The 20,337-nt window shown below is 38.2% G+C and overlaps 1 protein-coding gene across 2 annotated transcripts in view; it reads right to left on the reverse strand.

Moving 5' to 3' along the window:
* LOC127409802 (cerebral cavernous malformations protein 2 homolog) overlaps window positions 1-11,862 on the reverse strand; it is a 28,533-nt gene extending 16,671 nt beyond the window's left edge. The window contains exons 1-2 of one of the 2 annotated variants that reach the window (XM_051644632.1): window positions 11,530-11,862; window positions 2,902-3,078 (exon numbers count right to left, since the gene is read on the reverse strand). In XM_051644632.1, the coding sequence (XP_051500592.1) occupies window positions 2,902-3,078; window positions 11,530-11,559 (207 nt within the window). In that variant the 5' untranslated portion in view covers window positions 11,560-11,862. Of the gene's footprint in view, window positions 1-2,900; window positions 3,079-4,706; window positions 4,904-11,529 lie in introns of those variants that run through there. The other variant, XM_051644633.1, reaches the window with a different exon arrangement.
* Between the last annotated feature and the right edge of the window lie 8,475 nt (window positions 11,863-20,337).

Below are 20,337 nucleotides of genomic sequence, written 5' to 3' on the forward strand. Positions count from 1 at the left end.
AGTGACCATTAACTTCTGATACGCCTCGCGTCCGTTTTTTTTGTGCAGGCTTCATAGACCGTAAACCTCTATTAATAGCCGTCCAATGACAGACCGTCTTACATCTCATTCGAGTGAGACGTGGGAGAGGGGGTGTGTATTTAAACTGAGTCAAAAGTTCATTGGTTGGTCCCATGTTTTAAAATGCAAACTAAAAGGTGCATTTAAAACTTACTTAATGTGCTATTTTATTGTTACATTTAATTGCATTTTAAACATTAATTAAATACACTATTTATTAATGCACAGTTTTTGTTAAATATAATTAAATTTTTAAATGTGAATTAAATAAACACATTAAATGTATCTATTTATTTGTCCATTTATAAATTGGTTTATCCACGTTTTTATTTTCAAATTGATAGATTGATCATTTGTTTCTTCATTCTTTTTAATCGGCACTCCGTGGCTTTCATACAAAATAAGGAAACAACATAACTTAGAGGGAAACATAAACATGAAACAAATGCAGTGTGGCAAGAAAACAGGAAAACACAATCAGAATTATTCAACAAATCAAAAGCAGATTGGAGAAGGATCATTAACCTATGTAAGAACAGCACAAGGAGAATAAATGAAATACATTTAATAACTTGTAATCATTTATTTTGAAGAAAGAGAGGAAAGAGACTAAGGCTGGGTTTTGCAATACGTAATGGTAGCCAAATATTTTGATGACAGTCTTTGGCATTTCAGAATAACCAGAGCAACATTTGAGATGCTATATGGTGATATTAATAATTTTCTCTGAGCAATTATTTGTTCATATGGCTTGTTGAGGCAAAGTCATATTACTTTTTTGATGCACATGTGTATTCCTGTGTAAATTCTACGGGAATATATTAGCTACATTCAGGACCGTTTGTGAGCGTATGGGGGCCCTAAGCGAAATCCTTCTTGGAGGCCCCACACTCTGGATCCAGGGCCACCCATGAACTGCAGTTACATTCTCCCTCCCCTCTCAGGCTACAACGGGGCCATCTCATTAACCCTTTAAGCTCTGAAGGTGTTTTTAAGATTTCGGGCTTATAACACTAGAAAAAATTAAAAAATAAAAACAAAGAAGGTCAACTGTTTGGTATCATTTTAAAGAAATCTTAAAAAAAAAAAAAAAAAGCCAAAAATGTACTTTTTTTTCTTTCTGATTTGACATGATATATCTCAGCATGTAAATAAGATAGCTCCGAAAAACTGCTTTTGTTTTGTTTCTGATCAAAAGCATTACAAAAATAATTTTTCCTAGAGTCCAAAAACGTCTCCAAGTGTCCAAAAGCCTCTCCAAACAAATAAAAAAATAATAATTGTACATAAGAACTAATTACACATGCAAATACACCAACGACTAAAGGTATGCTCTCTCTCCAAAGCATGCAGGCATGAGTAATGAGATCTCATTCAGTTCCATTCTGTGTCATTTGAGCCATCGAGTCTGTGTCATGTACTTGATGCCGTCTCCTGGTGGTCATATGTAATTACAGTAAACGTTCCTCTCTACCCATATTTGGATGACTTCCACCTCTGGTTGCAGCGATCTGAATCCTAATACAATTGGTTTAGGGTTCCATGACGTTGGACAATGTATAACATCATCTGATACAGGAAAGCTAACTTGTTTTTAACCATATAGCACATTATGTGCTGTGTGCACATTGTGCTTTGTGTGTATTATCCAATGATCTATGCATCCGAATACTTTGTGTGGGCTAGTTTGAAAGATAATCACCTCCTTCAAGTAATGGTGATATTTTTTGTTCTGTCTATTTTTCATGAACTTATAAGCAAAAACGCGGCTTAGAAGCAAAACCTGTTTACATTTAACAAGTATGTCAAAGTCAAGTCATTTTTATTTGTACAGCACTTTTCATAACACGCATCATTTCAAAGCAGCTTTACAGATAATCATGCATTAACAGAAAATGAAAACGGTAATATCTATAAAGTCTTAGTCATCATTGTGTAGTTTAATTAAATATGATTGTAAATTGTGTATAATCATAACTGTATTTAAAACCCCAGTGAGCAAGCCGAAGGCGAATGTGGCAAGAAACACAAAACTCCATAAGATATATACTTAGATAATACTTGCTATATTTCTGTCTGCGAGTAAAACAAATAGGCTGGTTGTATTCTACTCTTTGAGAGCTTTGACACAATGACACATGGCTATTTGATCAATTTGATGCTTTTAATGATTACAATTCTATGTACAGTGCAAAATTAAAATAAATAATCAAAATGGAACACATCTGATTTGTCTGCAAATTTCAAAAGCACTTGTACAGTTTTGGTCATAATGCCTACATGCATTACTTCTAAGCTTTAAAACAATACCTATTTTGTGTTGGTCAAGACTATAGTTATTCATATTTTGACGATAATTTTTTTCAAGGCAGGCCAATCCGAGCTTAAAGGGTTAAGCCTCAGTCTTACTCGCAGCTTATAGTATATTTACAAATATAAAAAAAAAAGAAAAAATACCTTTCTTTGCGGGGCCCCCTTGTGGCTCAGAGGCCCCAAGCGGCCGCTTATACCGCTTATAGGTAGAAACGGCCCTGGCTGCTCCTTTTCCATCATAGTTTATGCGCACATTTTCGTATCGAATAAATTTTTTTTTTTAAAGATTTTATTCGCATCTTGGTGTTTCTATCCAGCATTATTATGTGATAACCCAACATTTGCATAAAAACACATGGATGGAAACCCAGCTTATAACATCGGTAACTATTGTTTTTGCGTAATGCTGCATCTCCACCACTAGGTGTCACTGCAACAAAAACAAGAATATTACGGAGTGCACCTTTCAACTGAATAATGTAAAATGAGGACAGAATACAAAACCAGGACCTAGAAAGTGAGCAATACCTTAACTTCCTTTTCAATGTAGTCATTGAGGAGAATGTCAGGGTCGATGCGGTGGTCCGGGAGAGAGAGGGTGAAGGTGTGTAGGGCCCGGCGCTCTGTGGACTTCTCCAGGGCCTTCTTATCTCTCCCCTTCTCTCCTTTCAGAAACACCCGCTTGAACGGAGACACAATACCTGGCTGCAGAGAGACAGAAAGAGGAAATCACATCACGACTAGAGGACGATCATAACGCAAGAGAGCTTTTTTTAGGGTAACTATAATTTGTGTGTGGTCAGTTGATTTGCAGCTGATCTTGCTGATATGAGGTATACAATACACATTTAATACATACTGAATTTCCACTGACGACATCTTTGAATTCAGTGACTTGGCTGACGAGGCAACTGTTACCACAACAATCTCAAGCCTCCGAATCTAACAGCCTCTGCGGAAGTGTCCGTTACACTGAAACAAGTTCTGTAACATGTGGTTTCTTTTACATTACAGCACTCGGCGTAACTCTGCAAAAAGATCTATGGCTAACTAACGTGCTTCCCTTTTCTCTTAAACGCACCCCTGGCTTAAAACCAAGAAGCTAATCAACTATACTGGCTTGAGGGCTTTAATGACACCAAATACCATTGCAAAGGTTAATGAAATCATCATTCATGGAAAAAAGACTACTATTTAATCTGTGGTAAACCCTACCACTAGGGTTGGGAACCATTCTTTAAAAAAGACCAGAATTGTATGATCTTCATGACTTTCAGTTCCGTTAATGGCTCTCCAGCGTGCAATTTTCCGCCGATGTAGCTGGAACACCGCTATCAAATAATCTGACCGTGTTTCCAGCAGCACATCTCTGCAGCAGCGCTGCCCTCTACTGACTAAAAACAGCATAAAAACACACAGTTCTACCAGTGTATTTAATTCCCAATCGTACGAGTCTCGAGCCGGCTCTTTTTACAGCGCGAAACATATGCGCTTCCAGTATAGTCCGTTCCCGAAAGAACCATTCTAATGAGCCGGTTCTTTTGAATCTACAGCGCGAAACATACTTTAATAATCTTATACTGATGTGCAAGTTATGCATGTCCAGCTCGAAATTAAATAAGAACTGTTGAAGTCTCACAAGCCTGAAGTACAACATTAGGCTACATAACACAGTCTAAACTGTTCTCTGGAACCGTTACTGTTTATTTAATGATGACCTGCTGTGTCTCTATTAATTCAAGCTGTGCAGTTACTGACTGGATGTTCATATGACAATGTATAATTAAAGATACATGAGTTTTGTTGTAATAAGTGGAATTTTATAAAATAATAAATGAATTAATGAAATATGCCATTACATTTCTTGTTGGTTTAGATTTCTTTATTTAAAATATAGTAAGGATCTATTATTGGATTGTATTTACGTCTCTAAAAAGTCTGCAAACACACCTTTTACAAGAACTGTATAAAATGTATTTTATTATTTCTGATTTGTTATATCTGCTCTGTAGAAATCTGAAATGATCTCATTATTTGTTAACAGACAACAGAGGGTAGTAAATACAATAAGAATTGTATTCTAGTTATTTTTCTTTTCTTTTTAAGTACTAAAAGAATTCCTGGAATCGTTAAGAGGAATCCGAACCGTAATCGTATAATTCCTTACGATGTCAGCTTGCAATTCAACAGAAAAGTCTGTGTTTTTCTTCCTCTTTGAAGCTTTTCAAAGCAGTCAAGGCTTAAAACTGAAATCAGTCCAAATGTTAAAGCAACCACATTGTTTTACAAAGTCTGTCGCTCCAGACAAGAAACAAGTTTTCTGTGAACCCTACCTCTGTCTCCATGACTGGTCACCACGACAATACAATGAAAATTGGTGACATACGCCAGCTGTCCTCTACGACGGGCTCCTCAACTACTGCTGATGCATGCTGCTCTCAAAACAGGTTGCGTGTGCCTTGTGACAAATGAGATGGATGCCAACTCCCTCCAAACAGCGAGAGAAACCACAACCCACGACAAACACGCGTCTCAACACACAAATTATCACGTTCTGCCACAAAATATAGTTCTTGCAATCAGGAAGAACAGCAACCACCATTTCCTGTGATGAAACACTCAACAAAAAAAAAAAAGTGAAACTGCAGTCCTGCTTTAGGTTAATTGCGGACAATGGCATTCTCTTTAAATGACTGCATTGTGGAAAGATAAGTCTTCAGGTCTATACATTGTACACTATTGAAAAACTCTTAAAATTAATGCAACTATGCTAGGTAGAAAATAAGTAACAATAATAAGGATCTAACAAAAACAAAATGTCATTCTAAATTCTTCTAAATTCTAAATTCTTAAGGATACAAGTCTAGTATTCTAAAAGTCAATTAATGTACAGTTGAAGTCAGATGTTTACATACACCTTAGCCAAATACATTTCAACTCAGTTTTTCACAATTCCTGACATTTAATCGTAGAAAACATTCCCTGTCTTAGGTCAGTTAGGATCACTACTTTATTTTAAGAATGTGAAATTTCAGAATAATAGTAAAGAGAATTATTTCTTTCTTTCATCGCATTCCCAGTGGATCAGACGTTTACATACACTTTGTTAGTATTTGGTAGCATTGCCTTTAAATTGTTTAACTTGGTTCAAACATTTTGGGTAGCCTTCCACAAGCTTCTCACAATAAGTTGCTGGAATTTTGGCCCATTCCTCCAGACAGAACTGGTGTAACTTAGTCAGGTTTGTAGGCCTCCTAGTTCACACGCTTTTTCAGTTCTGCCCACAAATTTTCTATCGGATTGAGGTCAGGGCTTTGTGATGGCCACTCCAATACTTTGACTTTGTTTTGCCACAACTTTGGGGGTATGCTTGGGGTCATTGTCCATTTGGAAGACTCATTTGTGACCAAGCTTTAACTTCCTGGCTGATGTCTTGAGATGTTGCTTCAATATATCCACATAATTTTCCTTCCTCATGATGCCATCTATTTTGTGAAGTGCACCAGTCCCTCCTGCAGCAAAGTACCCCCACAACATGATGCTGCCACCCCCATGCTTCATGGTTAGGATGGTGTTCTTCGGCTTGCAAGCCACACCCTTTTTCCTCCAAACATAACAATGGTCATTATGGCCAAACAGTTAAATTTTTGTTTCATCAGACCAGAGGAAAAAAGTAAGATCTTTGTCCCCATGTGCACTTGCAAACTGTAGTCTGGCTTTTTATGGCGGTTTTGGAGCAGTGGCTTCTTCCTTGCTAAGCAGCCTTTCAGGGTATGTTGATATAGGACTTGTTTTACTGTGGATATAGATACTTGTCTACCTGTTTCCCACAGCATCTTCACAAGGTCTTTTGCTGTTGTTCCGGGATTGATTTGCACTTTTCGCACCAAACTACGTTCATCTCTAGGAGGCAGAATGCATCTCCTTCCTGAGCGGTATGATGGCTGCATGGTCCCATGGTGTTTATACTATGACTATTGTTTGTACAGATGAATGTGGTACCTTCAGGTGTTTGGAAATTGCTCCCAAGGATGAACCAGACTTGTGGAGGTCCACAATGTTTTTCTGAGGTCTTGGCTGATTTCTTTTGATTTTCCCATGATGTCAAGCAAAGAGGCATTGAGTTTGAAGGTAGACCTTAAAATACATCCACAGGTACACCTTCAAATTGTCTCCATTTAGCCTATCAGAAGCTAGAAGTTAGGCTTGACATCATTTTCTGGAATTTTCCAAGCTGCTTAAAGGCACAGTTAACTTAGTGTATGTAAACTTCTGACCAACTGGAAGTGTGATATAGAAACAATCTGTCTGTAAACAGTTGTTGGAAAAATTACTCATGTCATGCACAAAGTAGATGTCCTAAACGACTTGCCAAAACTATAGTTTGCTAATATTAAATCTGTGGAGTAGTTAAAAAATTCGTTTTAATGACTTCAACCTAATTGTATGTAAACTTCTGATTTCAACTGTTTATTATTGCCCTACAAAGGCAAGATGCAGTAGCTATACTTCTCTCAAAATTTCTGCATAGTTGAGCCAAACCTGTCTGTCACAGGACAGATCATAGTGTAAAGGCTCGGGTTTACTTCGTTTTTCTGAGTGCCATTTCATTTCGCACACGTTCGAGCGCTCAGCCTTTCAAAGTATACTCTTTTGACCGTGAGTGCAAATGGACGCATTCAAAGCATGCACAGTTCAACTGCTTTGTGATTGTCTTTAGCAGTAGTTACTGGTTTTGCTTCAGGACCCAGATTTTACATTGGACATCAAGTGGCTAACTAACACAGTAAAAAACGTACCTTGTTTTTTTAAAGTAGCCTGGGTCGAATTATCTTTTCTGTTGCATAGTTTTGTTCATGGTTTTCAATTATAAGGGCATGCATCATGTGACGTTGTTGTTGATATGTTGTGTGTGTGAGGAGGTCTGGAGATACCTGCATTTGTAGAACTCAAGTCTGAAGGAATATAAAGACATCTTTATGGGTCTAAACTTCTGAAGAGTAAGTTTGGTGTCTCATAGCAGTCGTAGTGCGCATGCCCCAAATGGCTGTGAATGCGCGGTCAGTAATATGGAGTACACTTTGACAGGCTCGTGTTTGACTGTCTGCAGACGCTGAGCATTTGCGTCAATATGGAAGTATACCCAGGTCTTTAGCAGGCTAGCGGCTACATAGCTCTGCTGTCATGGAAACTGGCAATGAGGCTCGGTAGCCACTAGCTAGCTATCCGGCTAATATGATATCGTTGTGTACTGAACAAGACAAAACTGACAATGCAATACAGCTATCGACTGAACACAACAACAACTCTGACATCAACACCATTGCTGTTTATTTATGTACTATTTAATGTACAGATTTTTCATGATACATAACACTGCCACAGGCAATAAAGTGTTTCTTCTTGTGATGTTTATTGGCGGTTGGCATTCCAGCTTATGGTGCATTACTGCCACCTACTGAACTGGAGTGTGGAACGTCACAAGAAAGTCTTTCAGTGGATTCAAATGTCAGCTGAAGATGATGAACGAAATTTCATCAAAAAGAGGTCAAACACCTTAAGTAGGATTAAATCCTAAACAGTATAGTTCTTGAACTTCAAAATAAAAAGTAGCTTACCTTGTGGAGTTTAGTTGTAAACAAACAAGTTATTTTTACATTAATACTTGAGGTCTAACAAACTTGTGGAATGTCTTTCCTACCCCATTAATGGTAAGAAATGTATATTGTGATAAATATCAATATCTAACTATATGAAAAAAATTATAATATTCTTTGCCATATCGCCCAGCCCTAGAAAAAAACCACGGCATTGTTCTTTCCCTGATGTCCGTGACCCACCAGTTGAGAAACACTGCTCTTTAGTGCAGTCAATGGCAGACGCATGTGCCGACGATGCGCACAGACGAGAACTGTCTGCATGTCTAAAAAAAACTGGCCCCTGCAGACTGTGCTGATGACAAAATTTGCCTCACGCATAATGTGCGTGAGCCATACCGGAATACAGAAAACCAAAATATACTTTTGCTTTAAAGGACCAGATTTTTTATTTTCATAACACAATTTTGACAAAATGTGTAATTACTGTGATTTTTGCACAGCAGTATAAACACATACCAAGTAGCTGAAAAGAATAAAAAATCCAGTTTTAGTACTTGGCTAATTTATATAATTCCCATGTACAGGTGCATCTCAATAAATTAGAATGTCGTGGAAAAGTGCATTTATTTCAGTAATTCAACTCAAATTGTGAAACTCGTGTATTAAATAAATTCAGTGGACACAGACTGAAGTAGTTTAAGTCTTTGGTTCTTTTAATTGTGATGATTTTGGCTCACATTTAACAAAAACCTACCAATTCACTATCTCAAAAAATTAGAATATGGTGACATGCCAATCAGCTAATCAACTCAAAACACCTGCAAAGGTTTCCTGAGCCTTCAAAATGGTCTCTCAGTTTGGTTCACTAGGCTACAAAATCATGGGGAAGACTGCTGATCTGACAGTTGTCCAGAAGACAATCATTGACACCCTTCACAAGGAGGGTAAGCCACAAACATTCATTGCCAAAGAAGCTGGCTGTTCACAGAGTGCTGTATCCAAGCATGTTAACAGAAAGTTGAGTGGAAGGAAAAAGTGTGGAAGAAAAAGATGCACAACCAGCCGAGAGAACCACAGCCTTATGAGGATTGTCAAGCAAAATCGATTCAAGAATTTGGGTGAACTTCACAAGGAATGGACTGAGGCTGGGGTCAAGGCATCAAGAGCCACCACACACAGACATGTCAAGGAATTTGGCTACAGTTGTCGTATTCCTCTTGTTAAGCCATTCCTGAACCACAGACAACATCAGAGGCATCTTACCTGGGCTAAGGAGAAGAAGAACTGGACTGTTGCCCAGTGGTCCAAAGTCCTCTTTTCAGATGAGAGCAAGTTTTGTATTTCATTTGGAAACCAAGGTCCTAGAGTCTGGAGGAAGGGTGGAGAAGCTCATAGCCCAAGTTGCTTGAAGTCCAGTGTTAAGTTTCCACAGTCTGTGATGATTTGGGGTGCAATGTCATCTGTTGGTGTTGGTCCATTGTGTTTTTTGAAAACCAAAGTCACTGCACCCGTTTACCAAGAAATTTTAGAGCACTTAATGCTTCCTTCTGCTGACCAGCTTTTTAAAGATGCTGATTTCATTTTCCAGCAGGATTTGGCACCTGCCCACACTGCCAAAAGCACCAAAAGTTGGTTAAATGACCATGGTGTTGGTGTGCTTGACTGGCCAGCAAACTCACCAGACCTGAACCCCATAGAGAATCTATGGGGTATTGTCAAGAGGAAAATGAGAAACGAGAGACCAAAAAATGCAGATGAGCTGAAGGCCACTGTCCAAGAAACCTGGGCTTCCATACCACCTCAGCAGTGCCACAAACTGATCACCTCCATGCCACGCCGAATTGAGGCAGTAATTAAAGCAAAAGGAGCCCCTACCAAGTATTTAGTACATATACAGTAAATGAACATACTTTCCAGAAGGCCAACAATTCACTAAAAATGTTTTTTTTTTATTGGTCTTATGATGTATTCTAATTTGTTGAGATAGTGAATTGGTGGGTTTTTGTTAAATGTGAGCCAAAATCATCACAATTAAAAGAACCAAAGACTTAAACTACTTCAGTCTGTGTGCATTGAATTTATTTAATACACAAGTTTCACAATTTGAGTTGAATTACTGAAATAAATGCACTTTTCCATGACATTCTAATTTATTGAGATGCATCTGTATACTAAAATGCAATTATATATTCTACCCCCTACAAGCTCACTCACATAATTATTGAAAAGCCAAGGAAAGAGACACTAAAGGAACTTGTGAGTCTGTGTGTTCTTCCGAAATCTGAGAAAACAAAGTGATCCGCACCTGAATTATATATGTGAAATAAAAATAGAAACTCTATTTGATCTTTAGCCATATCAGGTTTTGCGGAGAGCAGCTTGCATCGCAGTAAGAACTTGTGCCTTGCTGTCGTTTACATTAATGAAGCCACTATTTTTGTGTCTGTGCTTTACAAAACTGAGAAACATTTAACCTATACTACAATTTAAACTGCCAAATGTGTATATGCAGAGAGTTTTAGAGGGAGTTTTCAATTAAAAAATATAAGCTAACCAGGCAAACCCAGCAATAAAGTTGATATTTTTCATTATAACACCGACTTTGACAGTAAACAACTCAATGGCTCCATCCTGTGACCACTTGGGGAAACTTCTTGTCCTTTTATCTCAACTAATATGAAGTCTCATACCTTACCTAACAAATCTGCTTTAAAAACTAGACAACCAAACAAACATTCTACAGTAGTTATGGGTGAGATATCTGATTGACACTCCAACGTATGAAACACTGACTGTAACTCCAGCTTATAAATCAAATGATGTGCTTCATATAGAGTTGACGAGTGCTCTTTGAGGGAAAGAAGTTATCAGCTTCCCAGTGGCAAACAAGTTCCTGACCCCTGAGCACGCAGACACAAGGGGCGTCACATCCTGTCTGGAGTCTCTGGAGAGTCCGGCCCTTCATTCTCCAGTAAGGAAAATCTGGGTTGTGTCTAGAAGGGAACCTTAGACCTATGAAAGTCTCGCGAGAGTCACGCTTACTAAAAGTTTAGGTGTAGGGTAAGATAGGAGCAGGGTTTCGGCGCTCAAAAAATAAATGAATAAATAAATATTTCAGACCTAGGGTTCCCCTTTAGACCCAACCGATAATATGAGCACCGCATGTAAACATGCCACACATAAGAACCCCATCTGTAATTCTGCCATTGGTCACATCAGATAACTTTCATTTTCTGCAAGCTTATTAAAACCAATCACTAGATAAAATAGTAATTATACAAGCAACAAAGCTGGGCAGTGCGTCTGGACTAAAAGACAAGCGACATATATGTGACATCCTGAGATTCTCGGATCAGTGTTTTTCTTTAGTTGAGTCACCTTTAGCACTATTTCGGTAGTTTCCCTACTAAGCCAGTCTGACCACGAGAGAATGACTAGATACACATCTAAAGACAATCAGTGATATGATTAATACAATAGTTTTAAATAGTCTGTGGACAGGCCAATACCTTTTTTCAGCTGCGGATCAAGTAGGTGTAAAATCTCATAATCTTACCTTTTTGACTTTCTTTACATCCTCTTCCATCTCTACGTACAGAAGCTCTTCATTTTAACCTCATGAAGTTCATAGGAGTGACGTCCACGGGTTCAGCGCCATCTGGCTCATTCACGTCAACAGTGGCGCTTCACAGACCTAAACTAAACAAACCTGCCCCGGCGGAGAAAATACACCGATCCATATGACATGTACGTGGATCGGAAATAAACGATCAACCCTCTCTATTGCGTGCAAATCGTGGATTTATTCAAAAACTGAAAATTTAAATACATTAAAATAAAACAAAAACATCAGCAAACTTTTCAATACTGCCGCCATTTTGGGCGTAGGACGTCTACCCACAGTGCAGCGCGAGAGAGAACATGCATACTACACACTACATACTAAATATAGGGGAGAGCAGGGCTGGCTGTGATACTGTTTACTCCAGTGAATATTGCTCAGTGTAGGTTTATTCTTGAAAGTATGTTTCTGTGTAGGCGCATACCTTGAATTCCTAGCTACAAAATAGCTATTAAACATTTCCAGCACTGTTGCCCAGGAAAAAAGATACTGTTCATTGAACGCACATTGTCAAATAGCGGGGCATGTTGTCACAATGTATCCTGCAATAAACAGCCTGTTATAGGCTTTTCAGCAAACTGCAATTAATAAAATCATTATAAAGCACAAAACATTTCATAAAACAGCAAAAATGTAAAAAGTAATGAACAAAAATCTAATTATTGTTGTGACCAACAAATATTAAAATTAAAAATTAAAACGATAGATTTTAGATAGATTTAGCCCATTACATTTAAAGCACACGTAACCCAATACAAATCTGAAAGCTAGCCATGACCTGATATATATGAATAAATACACTTGTTCTGAAAACAAAGTTCAACTATTCAGTTAAAATACATTTAGTTTACACTTGCATGAATGTATGCTAGTGTGCTTACTGAGATAATTTATAGCTGTTGTGACAACTAGCCCGGAGAGATATAGGCCCATTCATTAAAACTGAAAATTAAAGATTTAGCCTTCTAAAGGGCTGTGTATTCTTTCCACTGTAACTTTTATTGTTCCTCTATTTTCTATAGCCTAGTAATTATTTACAAACAATGGACTTATAGACCAATCCTTTGGCAACGTCACCACTTACATCATACACGGAAGTGGTGGCAGAAACTGTCAGCAAACAGTAAACTTCAATCGGATTCTGTTGTTGAAAAATTATTTCAAGGTTTCCTGTAGATGGCTGTGACTTCAAGCCATAAACAGAGCTGACTGGACTGAGGATATGAATATCTATGTTCCTTGAATATATTTTTCTTTAAAATCAATAGACTTTAAGTGTTAATAACTAAAACTATTGATTATAAAATTGAGGCTATGGGGAATACCCATAATGCCTTGTACTTGAATTATTTAATTATGTTTCATTTGTCGAAGGGAACATATGGGGGCATTTAAATAGTTGTTTTTAAGAATTCATAGAGGTTTTAGCTCATTTGTAGTATTATTTATGTTGTTTTGTTGCAAATAGTTGTTTCGTGTGATGTCACCATTAAGGTGATCTGTGTCCCCTTTGGTCAAGTTTGACCTGTTAACACTATCTCAGCTCTCTTTCTTGATGAGCAACTGAAGTTCAGTCATATGCATATCTGTGGAGAAAATAAGTTTGTTTAACGACTGACCTAGAATCAGTTGTAATCTTTATTTAAGCTATTTTATTGTATGACCCAGATTTGAGTCCATTCAATTAAGTAGAAACAACAACATTTAAATAGCAAATCTAAGTTACGTCTACTTGCATCTAATTACCTTAACTTAAATAGATATGTTTATTCTAAATGAACACAAAGTGAACTTATTTACACAGGTTTTGGAGACGCCATTACTCAATTCAATTGAGAGAACGAGTTTACTTAAACAGTTGAGTAAAGTCAACTCATTAAGGTTTTTAGTCATGTTCAAAGAGTGTAAGAATTAAGTTTTTCAAATATTTCTTTCTTTCTGAAAGTGGTGGCTTACAAAGAACAATAGATTTTTGTAGAAACAACACCCATAAGTTACTTTTTTTTCTTTTCTTTTTTTTTTTTTTTTTTTTTTTGGTTTAACATGGTCATTTATGTTTTTTATAAATTTTTTGCCCTTCATTTGGAGATATGAATCTACTTGAATGAAGAGGATTCATAACTCAGCACATTTTGGTCAGTATAATGTGATTGAAGCAATTTGATGATAATAATGAATTATAATAATGTAGTATCTTTATTAAACAACAATGTGTTACTCTGGGAAATCTATCTCTATCATATCAGTATACATACACACACACACACACACATCTGAACATATACATTAGTATATAACCACTTTTGACCTGTCATTGGGAAAATGTGCATAAATGTAAAGTATAAATTTTTGTATATATGTACTTACTTTCAAATGCTATACTTATTTTTCCAGTCTTCAGAGATGAACATATATAGATCTACAGCAAGGCTCAACATGTTCTTTTTCACTATGATATTCCCTTTTTCATCTAAAAACCAAAGTTTACAAAAACAACTGTAGCACCATTTGTCATCAGTATTAGTAATATTTCCCCCCCCAAAAATAAGATCTTATGCATTACTGGACACCAGCTTTGTTCTCAAATAATGGCAATCAACCAAAACAATTTACTTTCATTTGTATTTGACAACATCAAATAAATCTTTTTTTTTTCAACATAAGTAATTAATACAGTCAGTTAAGAAAAATGTTACAGATAGTAGCAAATAATTTGCAAAATAACTTTGTGCCATCTTTCTTGAATAACCCATGTCAGAAATACAATAACAATGTAACACAATCTCTTTATACAGGTCATTTACCTGTCTCCAATAGCATGGATAACAACTCTAAAATCTGCAGCAATTCATCTAACAACCATAATCGTTAATAAGAACATTTTCCAACAAAATATACAGCCAGATCTACAATAACAGAAGAGATACAGATAGAGATGACAGGAATATACAACACAGCGATCACCTTCTATATAGCATTTCCTTTAATCAGAAGTAATTTTAGGCCTGTGTATGAATGTCAAAATTATACATTTAAAAAAAAAAATTCTCTAATACTAGTGCAGATTTAAAAATCCAAACACTTTTTAAACAAAGATACATAAAATGAACACATATTCTGCAAAAATGCTTGAAACATAATACATGGCACCATATTTCAAAGAGTGATGTTTGGCTGTAAACTGTGTCGAGGTGGTTGTTCTTCCAAAGAGGAAAGTGTCCGTGAGCTTAAAGAGGCAGGTGTATCAGATGGTGGCCTTGCTTAGTGAGCCACAACATGGGTCCTGCAGTCCACATTCAGTGGTAGCACCTTTAGTATGTTAATAAGCACCAGATCAAGAAACAAAAATGCACCGTTTTGTTTTTGTTTTGTTTTGGCTGTATTTAAATACCGATGATTGTAAAACCACTGTACACATCAAAATTGACTGGATACAATGAGCATGTAAATGCTCTCAGAGAACCCTGGAAATGGGTGGAACATTGTATTGAAGAACGCTAACATGCAAATATGTTGGAGGGGTCACCATAGATGCATTTTGAGGGCATGCTAAGAATCCAAAAGATGTATAAGCAGTCTATAGATGGTTTAGCTCTATAGGCCTTTAAAAAGACTTAAATACTTCGTGTGTCCAATGCCATCTCAAATTTAGCTTAAAATGTTTGACCCAGTGAGCACCATGTCTTCACATCCCGTTTCTTTTATTCTTACTGGTCTACACACATATTTTTCTTCTTTTTTTTTACTTCATTTTTTTTTCTTTTTGCAGGCATAAATCCATTTGGCTAGACAATTTTGTTCACAAGACAAACGACAGAGAGAAAAGTTTAACTTGTCGGCACTACAGCTCATTCATTTTGCAAGACAGAGGAAGGCATAGGCAGAAGTACATCAACAATCATCAAATAAATTGCTAACTTCATCATAACTGTCATCTAGTACCCAAACCAACCAATTAAATCAAGAGACTGTCTCATTTCCTTTCAAATCCAATTGCAAACAAAACAGTTGAGTCGTATGGAACCGGTCAGTGTATTATGGAAATATGTGGAACCCATTGTTCAAGTAGATGGTAAGTATTGCCTTTAATTTATAATATGCTGATAATTTAGTTTTGCAAAGACTTGCCCCAAAACAGAAATGTGAGCTCTGCTGAGCGCATTTTCTCTGAAAGTATGGGACAATATTTATTGGCTGTTTACAGTACTGAGTGAAATATGAAAGGAGATAGAGACACTGGCATTGTTGTTTGCTGCACTGGCTGCCATGGCTACATAGAAGCACCCAAAAAGACAAGGCACCACAAAGAATCAGATATTATAGACTGGTCCCACTCACCCACCCTACCCTCAACATGTACAAATGGTGGCATGACTTTAGTATTGACTGAACCTTCTTATAGAAATACAGCCATAGACCAAGTAACTTGTTTAACTAGTAAGGCAGTAATCTAAACAAACCAACCAATTCAGAATTGCTCTATGGGACCAACGTGGTTTTCGGATTTGCTGCACATCCTTTCCCTATATCTATTCCAACACAGCAGTGTTGTACACTACACATCAAACTAATGAGCAAGTGAAACAGAAGAAGAAAATATCACAGTGTAGTTGAAAATATATCACCTGTTTAAATATGTATCTCTTTCACCTCAACTTATTCTGTAATTAGACTGTGAACATATCATGGGATGCCAGGCAGCCAAGTAACCAACAATTACACATCATATCTAAACAGGGTTGGTGATATCCCAGCAAACAACAGTGCATTAATGTGCAAAGCATCCACAGGAGTGTAGTACTGTCACTTATACAGGCACTATAAGGGAACAGGAAGGAGCTATGGCAGGTACATAGGGATTAAACACAAAATGCTGTTGGAACTAGCTGGGACTATTTCCTACAAGAATGTGATGAAGGAATAGTTTACAAAGTAAAATTCCTTCAAAATCTACTCACCCTCATGTCGTTTCTAAACCTGTATACATTTCTATCTTAACATGCCAACATACTGACAAGCTTCTTAGCGAAACTGAAAAACGGTTGTGATGGCATTTAGAACAAATTCTGGCTAAAAGAAGGTATTTTTGAGTTTGATGTGGTGGTTTGAGCTTAAAGCACAAACTTTCAGGAAAAGTTTGTTTCGTTAGGTGTGACCCGGTCCTCCACCTATTTTGACAGCAACATCCTTTTCCACTCAAGTTGCACCTTATCTCTGTGTTTAGAAGTGTGATTGGGCTTATTTTAGTTCAGAGCTTGTTCTCTGTTGTCCTCGCACGCACGCGTGCTTTATAACGCATATGGCTGTATGCTTGTGCTGCATTATCAAGGCAAAGGGCAAACGTCTTGGTTATGTATGTAACCTTGGTTCCCTGAGATGAAGGGAACGAGACATTGCATCACTAAGCTGACGCTACTTGGAGTGTCCTTCGATATGACCTAGTTGAAACCTTTCTACAATAATGCCATGATTGGCTATGGTGTTTAAGCCCCACCCTTTTAGGCACGAAGCTATGATGGGAGCTAAAAGCGGGTGTGCAAACACCATTCCTCAGAATTTTCTGACTGAGGGACAAAGAGCGCATTGCTCGCACCTCAAAAAACCCTGAGTCCGTAGTGCGGCCAGCTTATGCAACGTCTCATTCCCTTCATTCCAAGGAACTGAGGTTACATACGTAACCGAGACATTCCCTTACAATTCAGTACATTGACATTGCGTCACTAAGCTGACGCTATGGGGAATTGATTCCCATCACACCATACTACACGACACAACCTTCCCAGAGAGGAAACATGACGCCGCAGTCCCCTGGGACGGTGACCGAAATGAGTATGCCACAAGTGAATGACCCTCATGGTGAGCCAGGAGGGGAACATGCAGAATTTATATATGAACTATGGTCATACAGTATGACTTAACCCCTTCATGTACCCAGTTGGGAAGGAAGTTTATTTGTAATGAAAGTGCCTGTGACTTTTGGGAAATACAACCGTCTGAGTGCAGGCGGTTGTGTAAAATGACAGGGAGCCCGTACTTAAAAAGAGGGGCATAAGTATATGTTTGGCCAATGAAATAGCAAGCGCTCTAGACAGAGAGGACTTGCTATGAGAGAGACATTACATGTCGTCTAGGTTATAAATCCTTGCGAATTTGTTTTGAGAAGACCATCCTGCTGCAGAACATATGTCTTGTAAGGACACACCGTTCGTCCATGCCCATAAAGAGGCCACACCTCTAATTGAGTGTACTTTAACACCAATTGGGCAATTCGCACCCTGAGACTCGTAAGCCAGAGCGATCGCATCAACGATCCAGTGAGAAAGTCTTTGCTTGGAGACGGACATTCCTTTCGTGTGTCCTCCATAGCTCACAAAGAGCTGGTCAGACAGTCTGAATTGGTGGGTGCGCTCAACGTATGTGTGTAGTGCTCCCAAATGGCATAACAAATGCAAGGACTGTTCCTCATCCGAATTAAATGGAGGAGGGAAAAAGGTTTGAAGGTGAACTACCTGCGCTCTGAAGGGTGTGGTTAGAACCTTTGGCACATGGCTTTTCCTGGGTCTCACAGTGACTCCAGACATGAACTGTCAACTGACAGTGCTTGCAAATCATCGACCAGCTTTTACTGAGGCAAAAGCTAGCAGTAATGTGGTCTTAAGAGAAAGCATACACAATTCAACATAGTCCAGAGGCTCGAAGGGGGGTCCCAAAAGCGCTTTTAGGACGAAAGTTAGGTCCCATGTCAGGACTGTAGCCGGATGAGGGGGATTTAGCTGCCCCACCCCCTTAAGGAATTTTATGATTAAATCATGTTTGTCATTGTTCAGGTGCGTGATACTCAGATATAGTTGCCACATAAATTTTGAGTGAGCCCTGTGTCCAATCGCTCTTAAATAAATGTATGAATTTCAGGTAAGGGGCAGTTCACTGGGCCTTTGCCATGTGAAAAGCACCAATTAGTGAACATACCTCGTGTGATCCCTCGGGAGTCACAGAAGTGGTGAGAGGGAGGGCGCGGGAGGCTGAATCGTCCCGCAGAACTCGGGCGATTCGCGAGCGAAGCGTCGTGAGACTCACAGTGAGGGCAGTCTGTCTTTATGAGAGCTGTCTCTACTTGGGCGCGGCACAGAAAGTAGTAGAAGGCTTCTAGACAAGAGATGAATCGCTGTCTTTAAGGAAGAAAATTCTGAGGAATGATGTTTGCGTGCCTGCTTTTATAACGGACAGCTTTGTGCCTCAGAGGGTGGGGCTTAAACACCATAGCCAATCCTGCTGTTATTGTGGAAAGGTTTCAACTAGGTCATGTAGAAGGACACTCCCCGTAGTGTCAGCTTAGTGACGCAATGTCATGTGTACTGAATCAGAAGGGAAATAACGTTCTGTCTACATCAGATGCAAGCAGGGCGGCATGATGCGACAAAAAAAATTGCTCCCATTATAATCAATGATGCTGTCTACAATTGATTAGTCCACTTGATGTTGCGATGCGATGTCGCTCGCGTCCGATGTAGACAGTTTGTAACATGGATTTATATGCATTGATGTATTACAGCACTGACATAAGAAAATGTATACTTCATAACTAACATCAACAGAGCCCGTAGGTACAGAATCATGCTGAAACTGACCATTATCATAACAAACAAGCCCGCGTTATCATTATCACCACAACTTACCGCAACGTGTTTTCTTAGTTGAATCCGTAATTCTGTATGCTGAAATGAAGGCATTGCATGAACATAAATCTTCATTTTCATTGTGTGAAATAAAGAAAGTGTTTGTTTTGAGCGCTTGACTGCTGTTGTTGCAGTGATGAACTTGAGTCGAGTGACAGAGCGACGCTGTAAATTCCGGTGCTGTAAAAGTCCCATTCAAAAAACTCTAAATAAATTACGCATTTATTAACACTTATTGAATTAAATCAGTAATGTAACGACAGTAACATCCCCCGTTGTAACGAAGTAAGAGTAAATTTTTTTCATTAGAATTTCAGTTGAGTAAGAGTAAAAAGTACCCTCCATTAAATCTACTTTAAAGTACATTTTCTCCAAAAAGTTACTCAAGTAAATGTAACTGGCAGTATACGACAAGCATGTGTTCATGCGAGAACTGTGTTTATCGCTATTAGATTTTCGATTTTGTGTTCTGCATAAGAAAGATAGTAATTTGGGTTTGGAACGACATGAGGGGAGTAAATCATTTTTTGGGTGAACTATTTCTTTAAACAAGTATTTTAACCCGTGAACCTTTGCAATGTGAAGTTGGAATAAGAATTCCTTGCATGAAGTTGACTGCCCATACCCAGTTCCCTTTGGCCAGGTTTTAAATCCAAGTTGTTATCTTGAAACATAGTCTTTGCATCAGATTATCCCAGATGACACTCACATGAGAGAGGTGGAGGGGTCAGAGCAGCAACCAAGGATGGAGCTGAATTTAGAGGTAAGACTTACAAACCAAATCCACACACATGAACAATCATGCACACACTCGTGCTTACTCACACAGATCACTATTGTCTATCCTCATGTTCTTTTTCATCCCTGGCAAAAACCCTCCACTTCATCCACTACAACCAATCTGAAGTCTGCTTTTAAAATTCCAGCAGGCACAAAGGGGTTTGTAGCAGCCCATGCAGTGAAACTTGGCATCCCATATTAATGTCTTCACTTATCCGGCTGAGACAAATTGTGTGCTAGAAAATATATTGGAATTTTGAGCAGTTCAAACAAAAAACAACAAAAA

The sequence above is a fragment of the Myxocyprinus asiaticus genome, chromosome 19 (genome assembly GCF_019703515.2).
Source record: "Myxocyprinus asiaticus isolate MX2 ecotype Aquarium Trade chromosome 19, UBuf_Myxa_2, whole genome shotgun sequence".
Lineage (NCBI taxonomy): Eukaryota > Metazoa > Chordata > Actinopteri > Cypriniformes > Catostomidae > Myxocyprinus > Myxocyprinus asiaticus.